Genomic DNA, 22,510 nt, shown 5'->3' with positions numbered 1-22,510 from the left:
CTCTTTGGCCAGACCCATAAGGGAAGTCTACAAGGGATCCCTACACGTACCCCCAAATAAAGTGGTGTACCACGAAACATCAGAGACTGGGCATTTTCAACAGCAGGTCCATCCATCTGGAACGCTATGCCCCCGGACCTCCGGCAGGAAACCTGTCTCCCAACTTTTAAAAAGAAACTCAAGACATGGTTGTTCGGTCGAGCCTTTCCTAGCTCCTAGACCAACAGCTCCGTTACAGAAACTAATCCATTATTTCAGTATATAAACAAACATTGTCACACAAATGTTATAAGGTTTGAGGTTGGCTCCCATGCCTTCTCTCACCCTTCAGTATATGGTTCGCGCTGTTAGTGTATCTCCCCTCTTTACTTCCAATTCCCAGTTGCTTGTCCTTGTTACAATGTAACTTTACGCTACTTCTTTTTTGTCTCATGTTACTCCGCCGTTGTTAAAAACTTAGTTCTATGTAAACCGAGTTGATATGATTTGTATCAAGAAAGTCGGTATATAGAAGCCTTAAATAAATAAATAAATAAATAAATAAATAAATAAGTAAGTAAGTTAATCCAGAAGTCTCCGGGTGTACATAAGATCAGATCCCACTCTTTGCAGGCATTTTTAGGGTTTGGGGGGCGAAGGGGAACATATTTGGATGGTGGGGATGGGAGAGCCTGGCAGCAACAGTGCATTACAATCCAGGGAAGGTCAGCATCGGATATGAGATTTAGAAGTGTAGTGGAGAATAAAAGGGCCACTAGGGCATCAGTGAAAGTTGGTGTGTGTGGGGGCGGGGGGGGGGGGGGGGGAAGAGAATTCAGGCCCCAGGCCCCTGTACTTTTGTTTTTTTTGGACTTTCTCAGAGGTACTTACACAAATATCTTTTGAAGATAGCTATATAAGTTGCAAATTATCTGCCACACAAGGCCGATATCTTTAGACCTGCCCTGAAGCAGGTCTAATATTATCCAGCTAATTCAGCCAGTTATAATTAAAAATCAGCTACATTGTGTTTAAGTTCTCAATAAAAATATAAATTAAAAAAAAATCAGCTAAGTTAGCCAGATAACTCCTCTCTGAAATGCCCCAGAATGTCTCTTTTCACTATCCGGCTAAATTATAGCCAAATAATGACTTATCCTGAATATGGCTGAATATGGCAAAACTTGCCATTTAGATGGATAACTTGGGAGTTATCCATCTAAATGGCTTTTAAACACTGACCTCAATAATAATAAGAATCAATGTATAACCTTATCCTTGTTACTAGAAGGAACTTTAATGCTCTAAGAGAACATTAAAAAAAAAACAAGATTTCTTTTTAATTGAAGACAATTCATTTTTTATTTTTACTGGAAGGTTAAATAATATTCTTTAAGTTTTCAATAGTATAATTACAACAACAAAAAAAAAAATAACAGAAATATAGTTTTAGAGAATTTGCAGTATCTAACATCTGTATTGCCTGTAAGTTATCTCAAGATAAATTGAGCAGGTCTTATTTATTAGGATTTGATCATAAATGGTCCATTGATTTTCCTGGAAGCTTAACATAACTCAAATGCAAGCATGAAAAAAAGATACAATGTAACTGAATTATATTCAAATGTTTCAGTTTACCTTTAAGCCTGTTTGTTTACCATTTATTTAGTGCTTTGATACTATCTTCCTAGACTAAGCACCAGACTCCATATGAGACAGCTATTATGAACATGTACAGCCTAAATAATAGGTTTCCTTAGTAACTGGAACAATATGAAAAATGTCAAATTAGCTCCTCCCCTAGTCCATGTTTCTTTTATTGTGGTGCTTAAAATAGTTTCACAGAAAGCATCATTCAGCTTATTAGCATCCTAAAAGTCTTTGTCGTAAACAGATCATTGTGACAAACATTTAGCATATCTGATTTGTACATTCTAAATAGACTGTGAGAAGAGGTGAAATTAAACCAGCTCAGTAAAATATATCTCTAATTATCTTTCACATACTCCTAGTCTATCAAATACAAATGGAACTATTTATTGAATAAAACAAACAGAAGATACTTTAGATTGGAGCTGCTTAACCATTTTCTTTCCTATGGATTAAATTATTTAACCATCCACAAAAAAATTGCAGGCATGGATCTTCCAATCTGTGTTTACTTGAGTTCCATGGGATTATTGACTGACTAGTATGTACAGGGCAGGTATTAAATTGAGTTGGTAGAAGTTTATGGTGGGCTTGATATAGGGTTACAGTGAATGGGATTGGAGTGGGTTATGGTGAGAGGCAAGGTGAGCAGTACTGGAGTGGATTATGCGGATAAGATGGTAGGATGTTGGGGTAGGTTACTTTGGGAGCTTGATTAATATGTTTTATATGGTATCCTTTTCTTTGTAAAGTTTGTGTTTTAACAGTAGAGAACTCTGTGAGTTTCTATTAAGAATAATGTATTATCTTTAGCGAGAATGCAGATACAGTAGTATTACTGTGGGTTTTAACTCTGGGAGTCTGAGATGGTGAGCTAGCTTTTAAAAATCCCTCACACCAGATTAATGTGTGGAAGTTTTAGTTGACTCTCCTAGGGCCAGCATGCCCCTTCGGTGCTCCAGTATGGTTTACTTCCTATGGAAGAACTCTAGGATCTTTAGAAGACAGGGAGATTTTCCCTATTTTTGTCATGTTTGCTGGAAACCTTTTGTTAGGAGGATGACGTTTTTCTACAATTCCATACTCCGTGTTTTTGTTTCCTCTTTTTAAGAATTTGTTTTGTTAACTGTCTGACTACCCTAGAACCTAGGGATTCAGTTTTATACCAGATAAAGAAAGTGGTGTCTCTCTCAGGGAGACAATCATTGGACCATCAATGTCCTTTTTGGAAGAATGACATATCATTCATTCCCTGGGAGAAGGAGTAGGAAAACTCAGAAGAAGAACAGTGGCACTCATCTGGTGCATTTACTATCATCTCATTGAGATCAAGAGAGACTGGAGATACCATTCAGGCACAACACAAGAAAGTGAGGAGAATATGGAGTAACTGGACTAAAGGTATAAAAAATAGGACTTCATCTAAATTAGGTTAAAAACCTATCCATCAGCGATCGGGAGGAAGCTTAACAAATGCCCCAGTGATTGTAAACGACAAGGAACAAAATATATTTTCTGAATTGGCTTTAACCTCAGAATAAATTGACTGAAAAAGTAAGGTCATAAATGTATTCATGATTAGAAGCTCTAAAATAACTTTGTAAATATCAATATTACTGCTGTGTACAACAATGGGATTATTAGTGCTGTTTACAAGGGACTTTAATGTTTGGCTAAGATTTGAACACATATCACATAAGGACACAATATAATACATACAAAATGTTTTATTTATTCATACAAAATTTGTGTAAACAACACTCCTATACATTAAAAATATAAACCCCATTACAATCACACACACTCATTCTACTTTCACCATTTCACATTCCAACAATTAGGATCCTATATTGTTTCGCCTTAGTCACACTTCCTCATGGAATATCAAACACACTTTACAAATTTTTCTAAAATACAAATTCCATTGGTGAAGCAAATTCCTCTCTTTTTGAGGTATATTCGTCTTCTTAATCTTTACTTGTTCCTTCCAATGTGTTATATACTTCAACTATTTCACCACAGGTGTTCTAATCTCTTTCCTCTGTTACTCTTCTCTTGTCACATTCTGTATAAAAATATACATCATTAATCCTCCAAGTTGCTTATAATCCATTTATCTCTTCTCCTATTAATCCTCTTACCTCAATTTATATCCTCCAACTCCTATTGCACCAATGTTCTGCTACTTCACCACAATTTTCACTTCACCACTTTCCCATTGATGAATACTGATATTTTCTGTTTGCACAAAACAATTAAATAATATCCCCTTACATTATTTTACTGATCACAACTTCTCAACAAATTATTTTAAATGATTTCACATTCAAATTATTAAAACACAATCACCTACACTCCGTGCCTCTGTTTTCCACGCGGCTTATATAACAATAACCATCTGCCACTTCTGTTTCTTAGCCTTCCGTTTCACCTAAAACATATACAAACCCACTATATAAGCACTGATTTTATCTCCAACCATTATAAAATCTACAAACCTCAATTATTTAACTACTTATCAAAAACTTCACTGCACCAGTAAACCTGGGGACGCCTCTCCCTTTTCAAAAACGCCATGCCTGTGTATTCTCTCTCCTATGCCACCTCTTAAATCCTCCCGTTCTCCCTTGAACACCAGACAGGGCCTAGAAGAGACTTCCTCCTGACAGGGTATGCTGGACACTCAGATTTTATTAATGTCAGAAGAGGTGTGGTCTATATTGTGCATTTGGCTAATGTGGAAATTTGTTGATTTACCTAGAGTTAGTTTCGATTGTGCACATAAGACAACAGAAATAAATAAAGTGCAGTTGTTTACCTGTAATAAGTTTTCTAGGACAGCAGGATGGTAGTCCTCACATGTGGGTGACATCATCCAATGGAGCCCGGCACAGAAACTTTTGTCAAAGTTTCTAGAAGCTTTGACCAGCACACTAAGCATGCCACTATCCACATGTCCATGCCAGGTCCCCTTCAGTCTCGTAATATAGAGAAAAATACGAGAGAAAAAATAAAACCGGAAGGAGAACCAACTCCACGGAGTGGATGGCAGGATTCCTGAGGGCTAACATCCTGCTGTCCTAGGAGAACACCTGTTGCAGGTAAGCAACTGCACTGTCTCATAGGACAAGCAAGATGGTAGTCAACACATGTGGGTGAATACCAAGCTATAGGCTGTCTCCATTAATGAGTGAGACCAACAAGTGCCGAACAAGGTGCCAACAGGCTCAACAATAACTGCTGCTCTGTTGGTCGGCAGGGAACTGCCTGGTTCTCCGACCAGGGGCACTAGGCAGGAAGAGTTGAGTTCAGGTCTGGAAAAGATTGCACAAGTGGGGCTGACCAAAAACACTGTCCTGATGCACATCTTTATTCAAGCAGTAGTGAGCCACAAATGTGTGAAGAGAACTCCAAGTTGCAGCATGGCAAATTTCGACAATGGGGACTGCTCACAGATAAGCAACCAATGTCACCATGGCCTGCACAGAGTGATCTTTGATACAGCCAGTCAGCTGAAGGTCCACCTATGCATAGCAGAAGGTGATGCAATTCGCCAGCCAGTTGGATAAAATCTGTTTACCCACTTCCAACCCCAGCCTATTGGTATTGAAGGATACAAAGAGATGAGTGGACTGCCTGTGACCGGCTTTGCATTCTAAATAGAAAGCCAAGGCCATCTTGCAGTCCAAAGTATGAAGAGCCTGTTCTCCTGGGTGGGAATGAAGCCTGGGAAAGAAGGTGGGTAAAACAATGGGACTGATTAATGTGGAAATCAGTTACTACCTTAGGCAGGAACTTAGGGTGCATATGCAAGACCACACGATTGTGAAAGAACTTTGTGTATGGCGGGTACGTAACCAAGGCCTTAAGCTCACTGACTCTATGAGCCAAAGTAATCGCCACTGGGAATATAACTTTCCAGGTGAGGAATTTCAGGTTGCAGGAACACAACGGCTCGAAGGGAGGACATATGAGCTGCACAAGGACAACATGAGGTCCTAGGACACAACAGGAGGCCGAAGAGGGGGCTTCAACTGGAGTAGGCCACGATATGGATCTGCCAGTGACACCTCAATCGTATGCACTTACAGCGCTAATATGAACCCTGCCTGAGCTGGTTTGAAGCCCAGACTCAGAAAGGTGCCACAAGTAGTCCAACAGCTTGGGAAGGGGGCATGTGAAGGGATCCAAGTCATGCTCTGCACACCAGGTGGAGAACTTTTCCATTTCAAACTGTAAGACTTCCTGGTGGAAGGCTTTCTAGAGGCCACCAGCACCTGGGAGACACTGTCTGAGAGGGCCAGGGAATGGAGCACTAAGCGCTCAACATACATGCCATTAGGGCTAGCGCCTGGAGGTTCAGATGTCACAGGGTGCCCTGGTTCTGAGTAATCAGATTGGATGCGGTCCCCAGCTGGATGGGGGCCCTGATCGACAGATAGTGAAGGAAAGGAAACCAAACCTGTCAGGGCCAAAAAGGTGCCAAGAGGATCATGGTCCCTCTGTCCTGTTGAAGCTTCAGTAGGGTCTTCAAGAGGAGTGGAAGAGGAGGGTAGGTGTACAGCAGACCCTTCCCCCAGTGAAGGGAGAAGGCGTTGTGGGCCAGATGTCTGCGCGCCCCCCCCCCCCCCCCCCGTGACAAGGAGCAGAAGCTGCTCACCTTACAATTGCATGGGGAGGCGAAGAGGTCCACATCTGGGGTACCCTATCAATGAAACAGTCTGGCCTTTACCTCTGGATCGAGGGACGATTCGTGTGGCTAGAAAGAGCGGCTTAGCCGATCTGCTAGTACATTCTGAGTCCCAGGCACGTATGTCACTTGCAGTGATATCCCCTGTGACAGGGCCCAGGACCACACCTGCACCTCCTCATGACAGAAGAGTGATCCCATGCCTCCCTGTTTGTTGATATAACACATTGTAACTTGGTTGACCATCCGGATCAGAACTGACTTGTACGCCAACTGGTCCTTGAACGCCCAGAGGGCGTAATGGATTAACCAAAGCTCTAGGAAGTTTATTTGACAGTGGGCTTCATGAGCAGTCTAGAAACCCTGCATGTGGAGGCCATCCAAATGGACTCCCCAGACCTGAGGAGAGGCATCGGTGGTGAAGATCACTTGAGGCAGGGCAGCCTAGAAGAGAATCCATGCTTCAAATTGGAGAGGTTTAACCACCAGGACAGAGACGCCCTCAGAGGTTCCGTGACTGAGAGAGAAATTTCAAGGACAAGGGAGGATTGTTGCCATTGTGAATACAACGTCCAATGTGCCCTTTACATGTACAAGCAGGTGAGAGGGGTAATATGGACAGAAGCTGCCATGTGACCGAACAAATGGAGTAGAATGCGGGCAGTGAGATGACGGCTGCTGCAGACGAAGGTTGCCAACAAGGTGAGGGCAATAGCCCAACCACGGGGTAATCAAATTTGCAGATGATACAAAATTGTTCAGAGTAGTTAAATCACAAGTAGATTGTGATAAATTGCAGGAAGACCTTCTGAGACTGGAAAATTGGGCATCCAAATGGCAGATGAAATTTAATGTGGATAAGTGCAAGGTGATGCATATAGGGAAAAATAACCCATGCTATAGTTACACAATGTTAGATTCCATATTAGGAGCTACCACACAAGAAAGAGATCTAGGCATCATAGTGGATAACATATTGAAATTGTCAGTTCAGTGTGCTGCGGCAGTCAAAAAAGCAAACAGAATGTTGGGAATTATTAGAAAGGGAATGGTGAATAAAATGGAAAAGGTCATAATGCCTCTGTATCGCTCCATGGTGAGACTGCACCTTGAATACTGTGTACAATTCTTGTCGCCGCATCTCAAAAAAGATATAGTTGCAATGGAGAAGGTACAGAGAAGGGCGACCAAAATGATAAAGGGAATGGAACAGCCCCCCTATGAGGAAAGACTAAAGAGGTTAGGACTTTTCAGCTTGGAGAAGAGACGGCTGAGGGGGGATATGCTAGAGGTGTTTAAAATCATGAGAAGTCTAGAACATGTAGAGGTGAATCAGTTATTTACTCTTTTGGATAATAGGAAGACTAGGGGGCACTCCTTGAAGTTAGCATGTGGCACATTTAAAATAAATCAGAAAAAGTTCTTTTTCACTCAACGCACAATCAAACTCTGGATGTGGTTAGTGCAGTTAGTTTAGCTGTGTTTAAAAAAGGATTGGATAAGTACTTGGAGGAGAAGTCCATTACTTGCTATTAATTAAGTTGACTTAGAGAATAGGCACTGCTATTATTAGCAACAGTAGCATGGGATAGACTTAGTTTTTGGGTACTTGCCAGGTTCATATGGCCTGGATTGGCCACTGTTGGAAACAGGATGCTGGGCTTGATGGACCCTTGGTCTGACCCAGTATGGCATGTTCTTCTTATGTTCTTAAAATCGATTTTTCCTACACAGTGTCCAGCCTGGCTCCTATAAAATCCAGCTGAGGAGAGGGGCAGAGTTGAGAGTTTGGGTAGTTGATCATGAACCCAAAGAACTGTAGAGTCTGCACAGTCAGGCTAAGGCACTCAGAGCCCCTGTGTGGGAACCGCACTTGATCAACCAGTCGTCAAGGTCGTCTAGTCGTCTAGATTGATGCCTGATATATGCAGCCACCACCACTAGGCATTTGGTGAAGACACGAGGGAATGAGGCCAAGCCAAAGGGCAGCACATTGTATTGATAGTGAGCCTTCCCCACCATAAAGCAGAGGTATTTCTGGTGGCCAGAGAAGATGGCTGTGGGCATAAGCCTCCTTGAGATCGAGGGAGCAGAGCCAGTCTCCTCTTTGGAGGAGTGGTATCAGTGTGCCCAGAGAGACCATCTTGACCTTTTCTTTTAAGAGAAATTTGTTCAATGCCCTGAAGTCGAGAATGGGGCGCAAGCCACCATTTCTCTTCGGAATGAGTTAATACTTCAAATAGAACCCTCGGCCCTGCTGAGGGTGAGGAATTGGCTCCACTGTACCTGCTTCGAGAAGGGCAGCGAGCTCTGTCTGAAGTATGACCTGCTGGGTGGATGAATCCCACAATGGTCATGGGGGAGAGGTCTCCAGGAGCAGTCTGAAATTGAGGCAGTACCCTTGACGGACCCATCAGTGCAAAGTGATGTCCTCCCAGTGATGGGCAAAGCCGGTGAGCCTGCCTCCTACTGGGGGATCCGGCATCAGATGTATGCTTGATTGACTCATGTCCCTCAACGCCAGTCAAAACCCCAAAGCCAGGGCCTGCTGGGGGGCCGGTTGAGGCCTGGGTGCCCACTGCTGATGAGAGCATCCCCTGGAGCAAGTGTGTGGTGTGTAAGTTCGGGAGGCAGGAGGATAATATTTCCTCTGCCTATAAAAAGACCTCTTTGAACTGGGCCTGGAAGATTTCCTGACAGAAGAAAGGGCATCAAAAGCACTGGCAGAGAACTGCTGAAGGGTTTCGTGGTGGGTCCATTAATTGAGCCACCGCATCCCGGACCTTATCCCCAAGAGTTTGTCACCTGTGCAGGGAAGGTCTGCCAGCTTCTCTTGCACCTCTGGGCAGAGATCAGAAGCCCAGAGCCAAACCATTCTGGGGGCACCGATACTCTCAGTGGCTGCTGGGGCTGCCATTTCAAACACATCATAGGTGGATCTCACCTCATGTTTGCCAGCTTCTACACTCTGCAGGACAAAGGTCGAGAATGCCTACTGTTGTTGCGGCAGCAAGCTCTCTGTGAGGTCCTGGACCTGTTTCCACACATTCCAGTTGTATTGTGTCAAATACAACTGGTGTGCGGCAATACGGGCGATGAGCATAGTGCCGTGAAAAACCTTTCTGCCCAGAGCATCAAGTTCCCTATGTTCTCGCCCCAGAGGGGAAGAGGCATGGGTACAGGAGCACCTGGCTTTCTTAAGGGCAGACTCCACTACCACTGACTGGTGGGGAAGATTTTGCCTCTCAAAACCCATGGCCTGCTGAACCATGGCATCCACCTTACTATTTACGGGAGAAATGAAAATCGGGTGCTCCGACATCTGAAGGAGGAAATCCTTAAAGATGTCATGGATAGGAACCGCCACGATCTCCTTGGGAGCATCAACAAACTGTAGCATCCCCAACATCTTATGCCGTACATCCTCCTCTGTAAGCAACTGGAAGGGGATAGCCTTGGCCATGGCTCTTACGAACTCTGCAAAAGAGAGATCCACTGGAGGAGATAATTGCATCTCTTCTGGCAGGAAAGGCTCGGATTGAGGGTCATCCGAGTATTCAGACGAAGATTCTGTGGAGTCGTACCTCCATAGGTCATAGGGCCTTCCTCCTCGCTAAGGCCATCACGGCGTGAGTGAGGCCTGCAAGGGTTTCCAACCCTGGGCTCCAATGGTTGCAGAGGAACAGAGGCACGGGAATGGACAGTTCCCCCCTGCATTGGGGGGACCAAGGGCCACGGGAGGCCAGAGGATCTGGACATATGCTCGTGAAAACAAGGCCTCAGAAATGCAGTACCGGCTGCATCTTCCTCCTCGGAGGACCCGATGATAGGGATTGCTCCTGAGGGGGGCACGGGGGAGTGCCGGACAACATTAGGTCCCTCGGGCACCTGCTGCATTGGTAGGGCATCAACAGGACATCCAGACGCTCGAGCAGAAGTGCCAGCATAGATGCAGAGGCTCTGGCTCCAGTATGGGAGCTGGTGGTATGGGCGGCTCAATGCTCTGTAGAGCTCTGAGCACCGCGGTCTGCACCGTGTGGTCCAACTCCTCCTGGAAGTCTGGTGAGGTGAGGACAGACTGAGGGGAACGAGGTGTCACCGGCTCTTCCTCGGTTCTCTGGGAAGGCGTGGCGCCCCGCTCCGATATCAGTGGGGGTTGCCTAGGACTCACGGGTATATTGGAGGATGGGGCCTCCGAGGCATGTGGTCACGTCAGTTGTGGTACGGCCAGTAGTACGTCACCAGAACCAGAGTTGCACATGGACGGAAATCGGTGTATGAGCTTGTAGGATCTCACAAGGTGCTCAACCTGGTCGTTGCCCGGCACCGAGGAAGTGGAGGATCCCAATGCTCTGGAAACCGGTGAGACCAGCACAGACCTGTCACTGTTCCCACAATTCTTAAAAACATAAGAAATTACCATGCTGGGTCAGACCAAGGGTCCATCAAGCCCAGCATCCTGTTTCCCAACAGAGGCCAAACCAGGCCACAAGAACCTGGCAATTACCCAAACACTAAGAAGATCCCATCCCACTGATGCAATTAATAGCAGTGGCTATTCCCTAAGTACATTTGATTAATAGCCGTTAATGGACTTCTCCTCCAAGAACTTATCCAAACCTTTTTTGAACCCAGCTACACTAACTGCACTAACCACATCTTCTGGCAACAAATTCCAGAGCTTTATTGTGCGTTGAGTGAAAAGGAATTTTCTCCAATTAGTCTTAAATGTGCTACTTGCTAACTTCATGGAATGCCCCCTAGTCCTTCTATTATTCGAAAGTGTAAGTGGCAGATGTAAGAGGGGGAGTAGCAAGAGGAAGCATATTGAGGGGCTCCCTGTGACCCCCGGATGTCGATGACTCCGATGTGGGTGTGGATGAAGCAGACGTTTTATACCCAAAAAGTTTCTCCATCTTGCCGAGGCACACATGCTTGCCATTGGGGGGTCATATGATCACACAGCTGACACCCTCGGACGTCCTGTGAAGGCCGTAGGCAGAGGATGCAAACCTCATGCGGATCCATGATACATATGGTCCGCGGGCACTGGGGGCACCAATGAAAGCCGGATGACACCATGAAAAACAACCAGCATGCGGTCGATGACCAGGGGCCACTGAGAAATTGGAAGAAAAATGATTTTACCTACCGCACCAAGGAGAGGTACCAATCGTGAAGGGGGACCTGTCAATGGAACAGGGAAAAATCCCGAAAAGAGCCCAAAAAAGGAAAAGGAGCAGGGCACCAAAAACCGCGAGGCAACTGCACTGCGGAAAAAGAGAGACTGAAGGAAGATCTCGCGTGGACGCGCGGATAATGACATGCTAGGCATGCTCAGTGTGCCTCTCAAACCTTCTAGAAACTTCGACAAAAGTTTTCCATGCCAGGCTCCATCGGATGATGTCACCTACATGTGAGGACTACCATCCTGCTTGTCCTAGGAGAAACATGTGTATACTTATGGCGCTACTAAAGAAAGGAAAATTCAAGCAATAGTATTTAAAATTGTTTGTTTTCCATATATCAGAAGGACTGGCACCTGCATGGCCATGCTATATAGCTTGCAGAGTTACTGTGGAATTACTAACAGCATAGGAAAAAAAAGTCCACTGTAATCACAACTGTCTTTCTAATTACTCTCATTTACAAAGCTAGGTAAAGACAAGCTGCAGGATTGTAAATGTGCTCCCATGGAGTGACATCAGTAATCAGTGCCACCAAAAACAAGCATTTAGTTATCTGAAGAAGTCAGAAGGAAGAGGCGGAGGAGATGCTGGAATAAGGCAAGAGAGACAGATCAGTGGGTGATCAGCATAATAGCACCATCAAAAAGGACATACACATGGAAATGGAAATCTGAAGAAAAGGCAGGAAAAAAAAGGTCAGACATGCAGGGAGAAAGAATAGGAAGAAGGGAAAGGAATGGGGAAAATTAGAAGAGTGCTGCTGAGAGTATAATGAAAAGGATGAAAGGAAGGAATGGAGATTTGGTATTAAAAGAAAAATATAGATAGAAACAATGACAACAAGTTAAATATAGATCGGAGGAGAAAGCAGGACATAAATCAAGTAACAGAATAAAGTAAGGAGAGATGGGGAGGACTGATTGGAAAGACATAAAAATAAGACAAAATATTGAAGAACAGTTGAGAAAGAGAAAGAGAAAGAAAGATGACTGGACAATGCTTTAAAATACATGTGAGTATGTTTTTATTGACAGAGAAAGAAAAAGAGAAATATTGTTTGAACTTTGCTTATTAGTAAAGATGTGATTTGGCCGAACCTTTTGGTTCGGCCTTTTTTATTGGCCCGCTGCGGGAAATTTTGTTTTCCCACGGTTCGGGCCGATTTTATTTCAGATGCCCACGAACCGAAGCCCAAAACCCGCCCCAACCCTTCAAATTCAATTATTACAACTGAGGGTTGTAAAACAAACAAACAAAAAAAACCCAAACCCACCCCCAACCCTTCAAATTTAATTGCAACCCCCCCACCCTCCCGACCCCCAAAAAACTCGCCACAATTCCTTGGTGGTCCAGCAGGGGTCCCGGGAGCGATCTCTCCCTCTCGGGCCGTCGGCTGCCAGTAATCAAAATGGTGCCAATAGCTCTTTGCCCTTACTGTGTGCCAGAGGCTATCGGTGCCATTGGCCGGCCCCTGTCACTAGTAGGAGCAATGGACAGCCAGCACCATCTTAAAAAATGTGCCCTTTCTCCCCCAAAAAACGATAAGAAAACCGCATGAAAATTTGTGGGTTTTTTATCGTTTCGTGGCCCCCTGAAACGCGACAAACTAGGAAATATTGTCTCTATTTCTTATTTTGTCGCAAATGAATGCACATCACTAGTTATTAGCAGATGCTGACGAACATAACAGATGTTTCCTTTGACTTATATATAAATGAGGGTGCTTACTTGTTTCAATCATTTGAAATGTGGCTTGTGAAGGAAAAATGTTTTGCTATTTCTGACTTCTTTCTTTTGCGTATTTTCCATAATTGTAAATTGTATTAACATGCCAAGAAGGATAAGTTTAAAAGAATTGTGCATGCACCCATAAATACACACATAAGGGCTTGCACACACTTGAGGGTGAATTTTATATCGAGCGCACACAACTGTTCACACAATATGTATACTTCTATGATGTGTCACTTTCAGTTCTTCCAAGGCAGGCTTATTTTGCAAGGCTACCACCAATGCACAAGTCCAACTTTACCACCAGGGATATCGCCTGACTGGTGTCCCTGGTAGTGGCTCCTGAGAGGAATAGGCTGCTAAGCGGTTCACTAGAGGAGGCTATAGGGGCATGGGGATGGTAATTGTGCTATTCGTACATATGTCTGTGCATGTAAAACTGCCCTCCAGAACTCACCTCACCCACAAACCTCACCCCAAGTTACTAGTGGCCTCTCTTACAGTGGTATAAAAAGTTAATTGTTTGGTGAGCCTCTACAGAGGAGCTCTCTCTCTCTCTCTCTCTCTTTCTCTCATCAGCAGCCCAAAATGCAATAAAAGCCTCTCCAGGGACTTCTCAGCTTCCAATGTGAAAATAACACGGGTACAATAAATTTAACATGCTTTGCAAAAAAATAACTATGTGATATCAGGAAAATTAGCCTAACCACGCCCCTTTATTATCAAAGGCACTATTTTTACTATATCGCAAAATGATGACTCTAGGTCTAAGTTTGCTTTGAAAAGTGATAGATCATATGTAGATATTTGATTTAAAATTTATGCGGACTGCTTAACTTCTTGGCAAAGAAGAGGTTAATTGTATATAGTGACATAAACTACAAATGTTCTCAGTGTTCTACTTCATCTTTTTGATTGTTCAGTTGATTAACATTTCATTGATTTTAGAAGTCTTTACACTTCTGCCAACATAAAAAATATTGTTTTATACCCTTGTGAGGCTTAAATGTTGCAGAAAATGAAATGCTAAGACAAAAATCCTATCTATGTGAGGATGTTGCTTTGTTGATACAAGTTTTCATGGCAATAGTATAGTGCAGGCCAAAACAGCTAGAAACAATAGATCATGTTGATGCTTGTTGTTGTTCTGAGAGCCTGACTACTGATAAGAAGTGTTTTTTTCAGTCCATTCTTTCTAATAATAACCTTTGTACCTTTATTCCAGTTGACACTATGCCAATATTGCTGAAACAGTCATCTTTATTTATTAGGCTGTAATTTATAGTCCATACAGACAATCTGCTTTAAAAATGTGCCCACATATACATGCATATATGGCCAACTCAAGGTCAAATGGTGCCCCAAGTGAAAATTGTTGATGGTGTCCTGACCCACCCTAAAAAAAACATTCTTTCCCCCTTCCTCCAAGCATCCTTTTTCTCCATCCATCCCCCTTCCTAGCATTATCTCCCCTTCTCCCTCCATCCACTCTCTCCTTCTATTCCCCCCTCCCACTCTCTAGGTATTGTCCCCTTTCTCCCTTCTACCATCCATTTTTTCCTCACCTCGACATTTTCTCAGGATTCTTCCCTTCCCTTTAGGCATTCTATCTTCCCTTCCATCCTTCCTACCCAGGCCAGACTGCCTCACTCCTCCTCATTCATGATTGGCACTCCTCCTGTCCTAGATTCAGTGCTGCTTCAACTACTTATTGGGCTCTGAGCAAATGTTTGTGGATAGGTCCCCTTTTATTTTTTCTAGATTGACCCCCACCCCAAAGCCCCATTATACAACACCTGTTCATACCCCCTTACAATCTAACACTCCCCACACAATCACTGAGATGCCCCCCACCTCAATCCCTGCTTAGTCTCTAGATCCCTGCTCACCAGTCTCTGTTTCCCTGTTTTTCGTCTTTCCTAACAATCCAAATACTGTTCTTCCACCCAGTTACCCAGATTCCAGTGCCCCCAGTCTCCATATCTCCACACTCCCCTTCCCTCCCCCTATCAAAAGCTTCAAGCAAGTCTCCTCTTATAAATCTTAGCATTAAAAAAATCTCCATAAGAGATAATTGTATTTTAACAGGATTTTTACTTTCATTTAGCTCACTTGAAAAATTTCAATGACACTCAGGTCAATTTTCAAATGGTTTGTCTGGCTAACATTTGGAAACAGCCTGACAAAGCACAAGGTATATATTTATTTTCCTATGTTCCCTGGCTAAATCATTACCCAGACAAAATTTAACCCCACAAAAGCAGCACTGGGGGCCATTCCTGGGGCACAATTTCACTGTTCATCATTGCTGCCCACACAGACAGTTACCCAAGTAACTTTGGGCAGTGCTGATGGATAAAGTGAAATCTAGATTATTACATGCAACTGGTTGCCAATATGCAGGTGCCCACTACCTAGAGATAACCTGTATATTAGACAAATTATAGCTACGCAATGCAAGGTTCCACATTGGGAGTCATCACCCAGGACAATAATTTAGGCATCATTGTGAATATATTGAAATCTTCTTCTCAGTGTGCAGCAGCAGCCAAGAAAGCAAATAGAATATTAGGAATTATGAGGAAAGGAATAGAGAATAAAACAGAGAATATTATTATTCCACTGTACCACTCCATGGTGTGACATACCTTCAGCAGTTATGGACCCTGCATCTCGAAAAATATATATTGGGATTCTAAAGTACAGAGAAGAGCAACTAAAACGATAAAGGGGATGGAACAATTCCCCTATGAGGAAAGGCTAAAAATGCTAGGACTCTTCAGCTTGGAGAAGAGATGGCTGAGGGGAGATATGATAGAGACTTATAAAATAATAAATTGAGTGGAACTGGTAAATGCAACCCCAATATGCAGGTTTACTCTTTCAAAAAGAACAAAGACTAGGGGACATTAAATGAAGTTAGTAGGTGAAGCATTCAAGACAAATAGGAGAAATATTTTTTTGCTCAATACATAATTAAACTTTGAAATTTCTTGCCAGAGGATGTGGTAAAAGTGGATAGTGTAGCTGGGTTTAAAAAAAGGTTTGGGCAAATTCCTGGAAGAAAAGTCCATAAACCATTATTAAGGTGGACTTTGGAAAACCACTGCTTATCCCTGGGATAAGCAGCATAGACTCAATCAACATTTTGGGATCCTGTAAGGTTCTTGTGACCTGGATTGGCAGCTGATGGAAATAGGATGCTGGGCTTGATGGATATTTGATCTGACCCAGTATGGCAAATCTTATGTTTTTAAAGTCTCTTCTCCTATCCAGACAGAAATCAATATTCAGCTGGCTATATTCATGTAACAGTTCCCAGACAACTTTGGGTATCTTTATTTGGATTTTTAGCACTTTCAGGTCTATGGTTACCCAGACAATTGCCCAGACAACTTTCCCAAGGTAGCTTTAAAGCAGATATTCAGCTGGTTCCACCTCAGGTGACTGCCCAGCTCAAGATACCCAAAGGCAAGACCTGCACACAGACAGACACACAGAAAATGACGCTGTGTACATTTACGTGCATACTTTTGAAAATCAAAATACAAGTAAATCCTTTCCCCACCCTGACTCTGTCCCCAAAAGGTCTCTTGAAAGTGTGTGTAAAAGTATATGGGAAATTGAGTTTCACACATACTTTTTTCCACACCACCCCTCTCCCAGTCAATTTTCAAAGTGTGATTAACTCAAAAACAGTGGCCCATAAACTACAAACAAACTGTTGAATTGTCTAGTCTTGATTTTAGAATAATAGCATGACTTGGTAATGATGCAAAAGCCTATTCATGTGCTTTTTCGGGACAGCACAATTTAATAAAATCTTTACCAGTGACTGAATATTCAGTCACGTCACTGTGAGTTTAAGATTTCCTGGAGAACAAGAAAAACTCATTTACTGAGGAATTGACATAGTTGAAACCATCTATTCAAGGGTTATTCCTTATTCATACATTTTGATGCAACCCTGTAGCATAATACTTGACTGCAGTGCAGACTGTTAAAAAGAGATAGATTATTATATGCAATCATGTTGCCAATATGCAGGTGCCTAGAGATAACCTTAGTAATTTACATTGCACTACCTCACATTTTCCACAGTCACATGTGGTTTTTATGAAGGTTTCTCCAGAAATAATGCAGTTGGTTACTTGAAAATGCAATTCTCTACTGACAGCATGGCAATGAGTCACGCTTGTGATTCATATGAACTGCATGCAGCACAGAATGCTTCCAGGCTTTTCAAGAAAAATATTTTCTGAGCGTGTGGACAGTTTCCCCACATGGTATGCTGCCTGTCAGTTGATGTCTAGAAAAGCAAGAACATTTTCAAAAATAAAAAGGAGAAAGACCACCACCCAACAGGGCAGGTAGATGTATAGTATGAATCATTCTACATTTATTTGAGAACAATTACAGAAAAACAATGACACTTTCTCTGATGAACAGCAAGAACAATGAGTCACACTTGTGGTTCCAACTAATTAAGTATTGTCTTCAAATAAGGGGAGACAAAGCAATCAGAATGCAACTAGGCGAAACCACATAATCACATCCTTTTTCTTTCTCTGTCTTTTTTTTTTTTTTTTTTTTTGCTTATTTGTTATTTTTAAGAATCAATAAAACATGGAAACTGAAAAGTGAAACACAATCCTGAAAACTAACAAAGATGGGCCCAAGGAAGGTAGATGCTGAGCTTTACTCTGAACATAGGCTTTGTAAGACAGACAACCAAAACCTTAAATCCTGACCAGAGGCCATGTCTAAACAATATTGTTTGGTGAATAAACACTAAGTTGCAGCCTTGAATATCTCTAAGGAGGTAAGATCTCAGAAATGTAACCAATGTCACCATCACCTTGACAGAATGGGCTTCTGTCATGCCCTTCTGTAATAAAATCTGCAGGGTATCACAATGAATGATGAGATCTGTTATCCAAACATAGATTATATGTTTTGTCATTGAATGGATCAACCTGTTGGTTTCAAAAGATGGGTAAACTTTCTAAGGGTTTTAACCACTCCAGATAGAAATACCAATTCTTTTGTCATTCAGAGCATAAACTGCAGATTCTCTCGTATGCACATGTGAGCAAGGAAAGAATGTTGGAAGAACAATTGATTGATTAAAATACTGGCTTATTTTATTACATTTATAAGTCACCTAATCCAGAAAGTGATGTAAATTATTGTAAAAACAAAACTATACTATAATAAAATTGTCCAAAGACATACCAAAATATAAAACTAGAGTCAAAAAGTATCTATGTCCTGAGACCAAAAACAGAATCAAAAAACAAACTTAGAAATAACATGGGCCAACAACTATAAAGGGGGAAAATAAATGTAACCTGAATCAGAGATACTTATAAGTGAATTATAAAAGTAGATATGAACTGTTGTCAATGATCTGTCTTGTGTTTTCAATCTTGCCAATAAAGCTGGACCAGTGGTGTCTAGATTACAACTTGCTGATGGATCCTAATATCAAAAATTCTGTGGTGATTCAACTAATGATTTACAGACAGAAATTCAACCTATTTTAATGTTGGAAAAGGATATTGAACCTCCAGTGAATGTTTTTTTATTTGTTGCATCCTCTAATACTTGTTGGGGCGGATTTTCAGAGCCCTGCTTGCGTAAATCCGCCCAAAACCGGGCGGATTTACGCGAGCAGGGCCCTGCGCGCCGGGAAGCCTATTTACATAGGCCTCCCGGCGCGCGCAGAGCCCCGGGACTCGCGTAAGTCCCAGGGTTCGCCGAGGGGGGCGTGTCGGGGGCGGGCCCGGCCGTCGCAGCGTTTCGGGGGCGTGTCGGCAGCGTTTTGGGGGCGGGTACGGGGGCATGGCTACGGCCCGGGGCGGTCCAGGGGCGTGGCCACGCCCTCCGTACCCGCCCCCAGGTCACGGCCCGGCGCGCAGGAGGCCCGCTCGCGCGCGGGGATTTACTTCTCCCTCCGGGAGGCGTAAATCCCCGGAGAAAGGTAAGGGGGGGTGTAGACAGGGCCGGGGGGGGGGGGTTAGGTAGGGGAAGGGAGGGGAAGGTGAGGGGAGGGCGTTAGAGGATTCCCTCCAAGGCTGCTCCGATTTCGGAGCGGCCTTGGAGGGAACGGGGGTAGACTGCGCGGCTCGGCGCGCGCCGGCTATACAAAATCCATAGCCTTGCGCGCGCCGATCCAGGTTTTTAGCAGATACGCGCGGCTCCGCGCGTATCTACTAAAATCCAGCGTACTTTTGTTTGCGCCTGGAGCGCAAACAAAAGTAGGCTATTCACGCGCCTTTTAAAATCCGCCCCGTTATGTATAGATTACTAAAGTTTGATTAATCTACCGGGCAATTAAAGGCAATTATCAAAGGGATTTTCATAAGTAAGCATTGTTTTGTTCACAATGAAGGGATCACTAGTTTTCCCCATCCAACAACTCAGGGTAAGGACTACACTCAGCTACTCATCAGGAAAACAGTCGTTGTATTTTTAATTGTCAGCTTGGCAGTAAGCAGGCAATATAAAGACCAAAAGCAAGTTAACAAAATCAAATGCAATTTACAACCTGTCAGACCTGTCAGCCACAGGGCTGTACATTGGGGTGATTGTTCTCGCCCCTCTTTTTCTTGTCAACATCCATACTCTATTCCAGCACTTCTCAACTGGTGTGTCATGACACACCAGTGTGTCGCCAAACACTGACAGGTGTGTCGCGTCTCCCGGTGTCCCACTGCCCCGTTGTACTTTCCTTCTCCCTTTTTTCCAGCCCCCACGGGCCAATTGGAAGCCTCATTTCTTCCTACCCCCACTGCCCAATGGGAAGCCTCCTTCATTCTGCCTGTCCCCGAGCAGGCCAATCGGAAGCCTCCTCCCTTCTACCTGCCAGTGGGGGTAGGAAGAAGGGAGGAAGCCTTTGATTGGCTGGTGAGGCAGGTATCACCTAGCTGGGGGTGGGGTGGAAGGAATAGAGGTTTCAAACTCCGACGAAGCAAGGCCGCCACGAGAACCTATTCCCGTGGCAGCGAAGAGGAAAACCCAACCCCGACGAAGCAAGGCCGCCACGAGAGCCTATTCCCGTGGCGGCGAAGAGGAAAACCCGACCCCGACCGAGGCCATCACGGGAGCCCATCCAACTTGCTGCAAAGAAGAAACCCGACAGAGGCCACTATGGGAGCCCATTCCCGTGGCGGCGAAAAAAGAAGGCCCGCCGGAGTAAAGTCGCGGCGGAATTGGAGCCCAACCCTGCATTGAAGGAAGAAGACGTTTTTGGTGAGAGTTTGTGTGTGTGGGTGTGAATGGGTGCCTGGGTGAGAGCTGGTGTGTGTGTGTGCGTGTGTGTGTGTGTGTGCGTGAATGAGTGCCTGTGTGAGAGCTGGTGTGTCTGTGTGTGAATGAGTGCCTGGGTGAGAGTTTGTGTGTGGGGGTGTGAATGAGTGCCTGGGTGAGAGCTGGTGTGAATGGGTGCTTGGATGAGAGCTTGTGTGTGTGGGTGTGAATGGAAGCCTGGATGAGAGCTTGTGTCTGAGGGTGTGAATGGGTGCCTGGATAAGAGCTTGTGACTGTGGGTGTGAATGGATGCATGGGTGAGAGCTTGTGTCTGTGGGTGTAAATGGATGCATGGATGAGAGCTTTTGTCTGTGGGTGTGAATGGATGTATGGGTGAGAGCTGGTGAGAATGGATGCATGGGTGAGAGCTTGTGTCTGTGGCTGTGAATGGATGCATGGGTGAGAGCTGGTGTGAATGGGTGCTTGGGTGAGAGCTTGTGTGTGTGGGTGTGAATGGAAGCCTGGGTGAGAGCTGGTGTGAATGGGTACTTGGGTGAGAGCTTGTGTGTGTGGATGTGAATGGAAGCCTGGGTGAGAGCTTGTGACTGTGAATGGGTGCCTGGGTGAGAGCTTGTGTCTGTGGTTGTGAATGGGTGCCTGGGTGAGAAATTATGTCTGTGGGTGTGAATGGTGTCTGGGTGAGAGCTTGGGTCTGTGGGTGTGAATGGATGCCTGGGTGAGAGCTTGGGTCTGTAGGTGTGAATGGATGCCTGGGCGAGAGCTTGTGTCTGTAGGTGTGAATGGATGCATGGGTGAGAGCTTGTGTGTGTGGGTGTGAATGGGTGCCAGGGTGAGAGCTGGTGTGAATGGAGGCTTGGGTGAGAGCTTGTGTGTGTGGCTGTGAATGGAAGCTTGGGTGAGAGCAGAGCTGTTGTAAATGGGTGTGGGATCATTTGTGTGTGATTGAGAGCTTGTATATAAGAGACCATGAGTGTGATTGAGAGAGAGAGACTGGTCAGGAAGGTGATGTGTTTGTGTGAGAGAGAGAGGAGAGAGAGACTGGTTAGGAAGATGACTAGTGTGCATATGTGAGAGAGAGATACTGGTCAGGAAGATGACTGGTGTGAGACAGACTGAGACTGGTTTTGGGGTCTAATTGGGTGTGTGTGTGTGTGTGTGCAAGTAACTGGTTGTGGGAGCTAAGGAAGAGGACTGTGAGGACAGAGCTTCAGCAGCCTTTGCTGCTTCTGGTGAGTGCTATTGGCCTGGAAGTGAAAGGAGTAGGAGAGATGCTGGAGAGGGTAAGTAAAGGTGGCTTTTTAAATTTATTGTTCTTGATTGACTGCCATTTTAATTATTAGGTATTATGCGATATCTGCTGATTTGAAATATTTTATTGATATTTGGACATGTTTTAATAATTTTTATGAGTTTTAAATTGTTGGATATTATTCTGTTCAGCAGCTGATTTGTAACATTTTTAGTATAGCTTTACAATTATTTCTGTGTCGGGATCTATAGCAGCTTGGCTTATTCTGTTTTCCCAATAGGAAATGTAGTGTTTAGGGCCTGCTTTAATAGTTGTATTTCTTAGATAGGGTTGTTACTGTTTGTGTTGCGGTCTCTACCGCTTCCATCCGCTTAGGGCTCAAACCTGCCTACCTCCGCTTCAGGAATCACCGCATTCCGCCCGCTCTGGACCCCGGGGGCTTCTCTCACTCCACGTGGCGGCCGCCATTACATGCCTGCTTCTCGTCAGTCTCGTGCGCGCGAGGACGCCCGTCTTGAGCGCTCAACTCCCGGAAGCCTGGCCCCGCCCGTGCTGCTGACGTCACGCCCAAGCCCCGATATAACCGGCGCTCAAACTCTCTCTCATCGCCTTGCAACGAGGTTCACAACTCCATAGTTGTTCTTAGTTGCGTTCCTGGTGATCTCCACGTTTCCTGCTTCTGACTCCGGTTTGCTTCCGACTCCGCTTCAGCCTGCTGCCTGCCTCTGACTCCGGCTTCAGCCTGCTGCC

The 22,510-nt window shown here is 44.3% G+C and overlaps 1 protein-coding gene across 5 annotated transcripts in view; it reads right to left on the bottom strand.

The window, feature by feature from the left end:
- The window catches only part of IMMP2L (inner mitochondrial membrane peptidase subunit 2), a 1,785,698-nt gene that overhangs the window by 853,048 nt on the left and 910,140 nt on the right, over positions 1-22,510 (bottom strand). Inside the window, exon 4 of one of the 5 annotated variants that reach the window (XM_029616966.1) lies at positions 1,363-3,694. The exons of the other annotated variants lie outside the window; for them this stretch is intronic. Within the exon in view, the coding sequence (XP_029472826.1) occupies positions 3,688-3,694 (7 nt within the window). The 3' untranslated portion in view covers positions 1,363-3,687. Of the gene's footprint in view, positions 1-1,362; positions 3,695-22,510 lie in introns of those variants that run through there. 5 annotated transcript variants of the gene reach the window in all.

The sequence above is a fragment of the Rhinatrema bivittatum genome, chromosome 9 (genome assembly GCF_901001135.1).
Source record: "Rhinatrema bivittatum chromosome 9, aRhiBiv1.1, whole genome shotgun sequence".
NCBI classification, from domain to species: domain Eukaryota; kingdom Metazoa; phylum Chordata; class Amphibia; order Gymnophiona; family Rhinatrematidae; genus Rhinatrema; species Rhinatrema bivittatum.
This window is presented reverse-complemented; position numbering and strand designations above follow the sequence as displayed.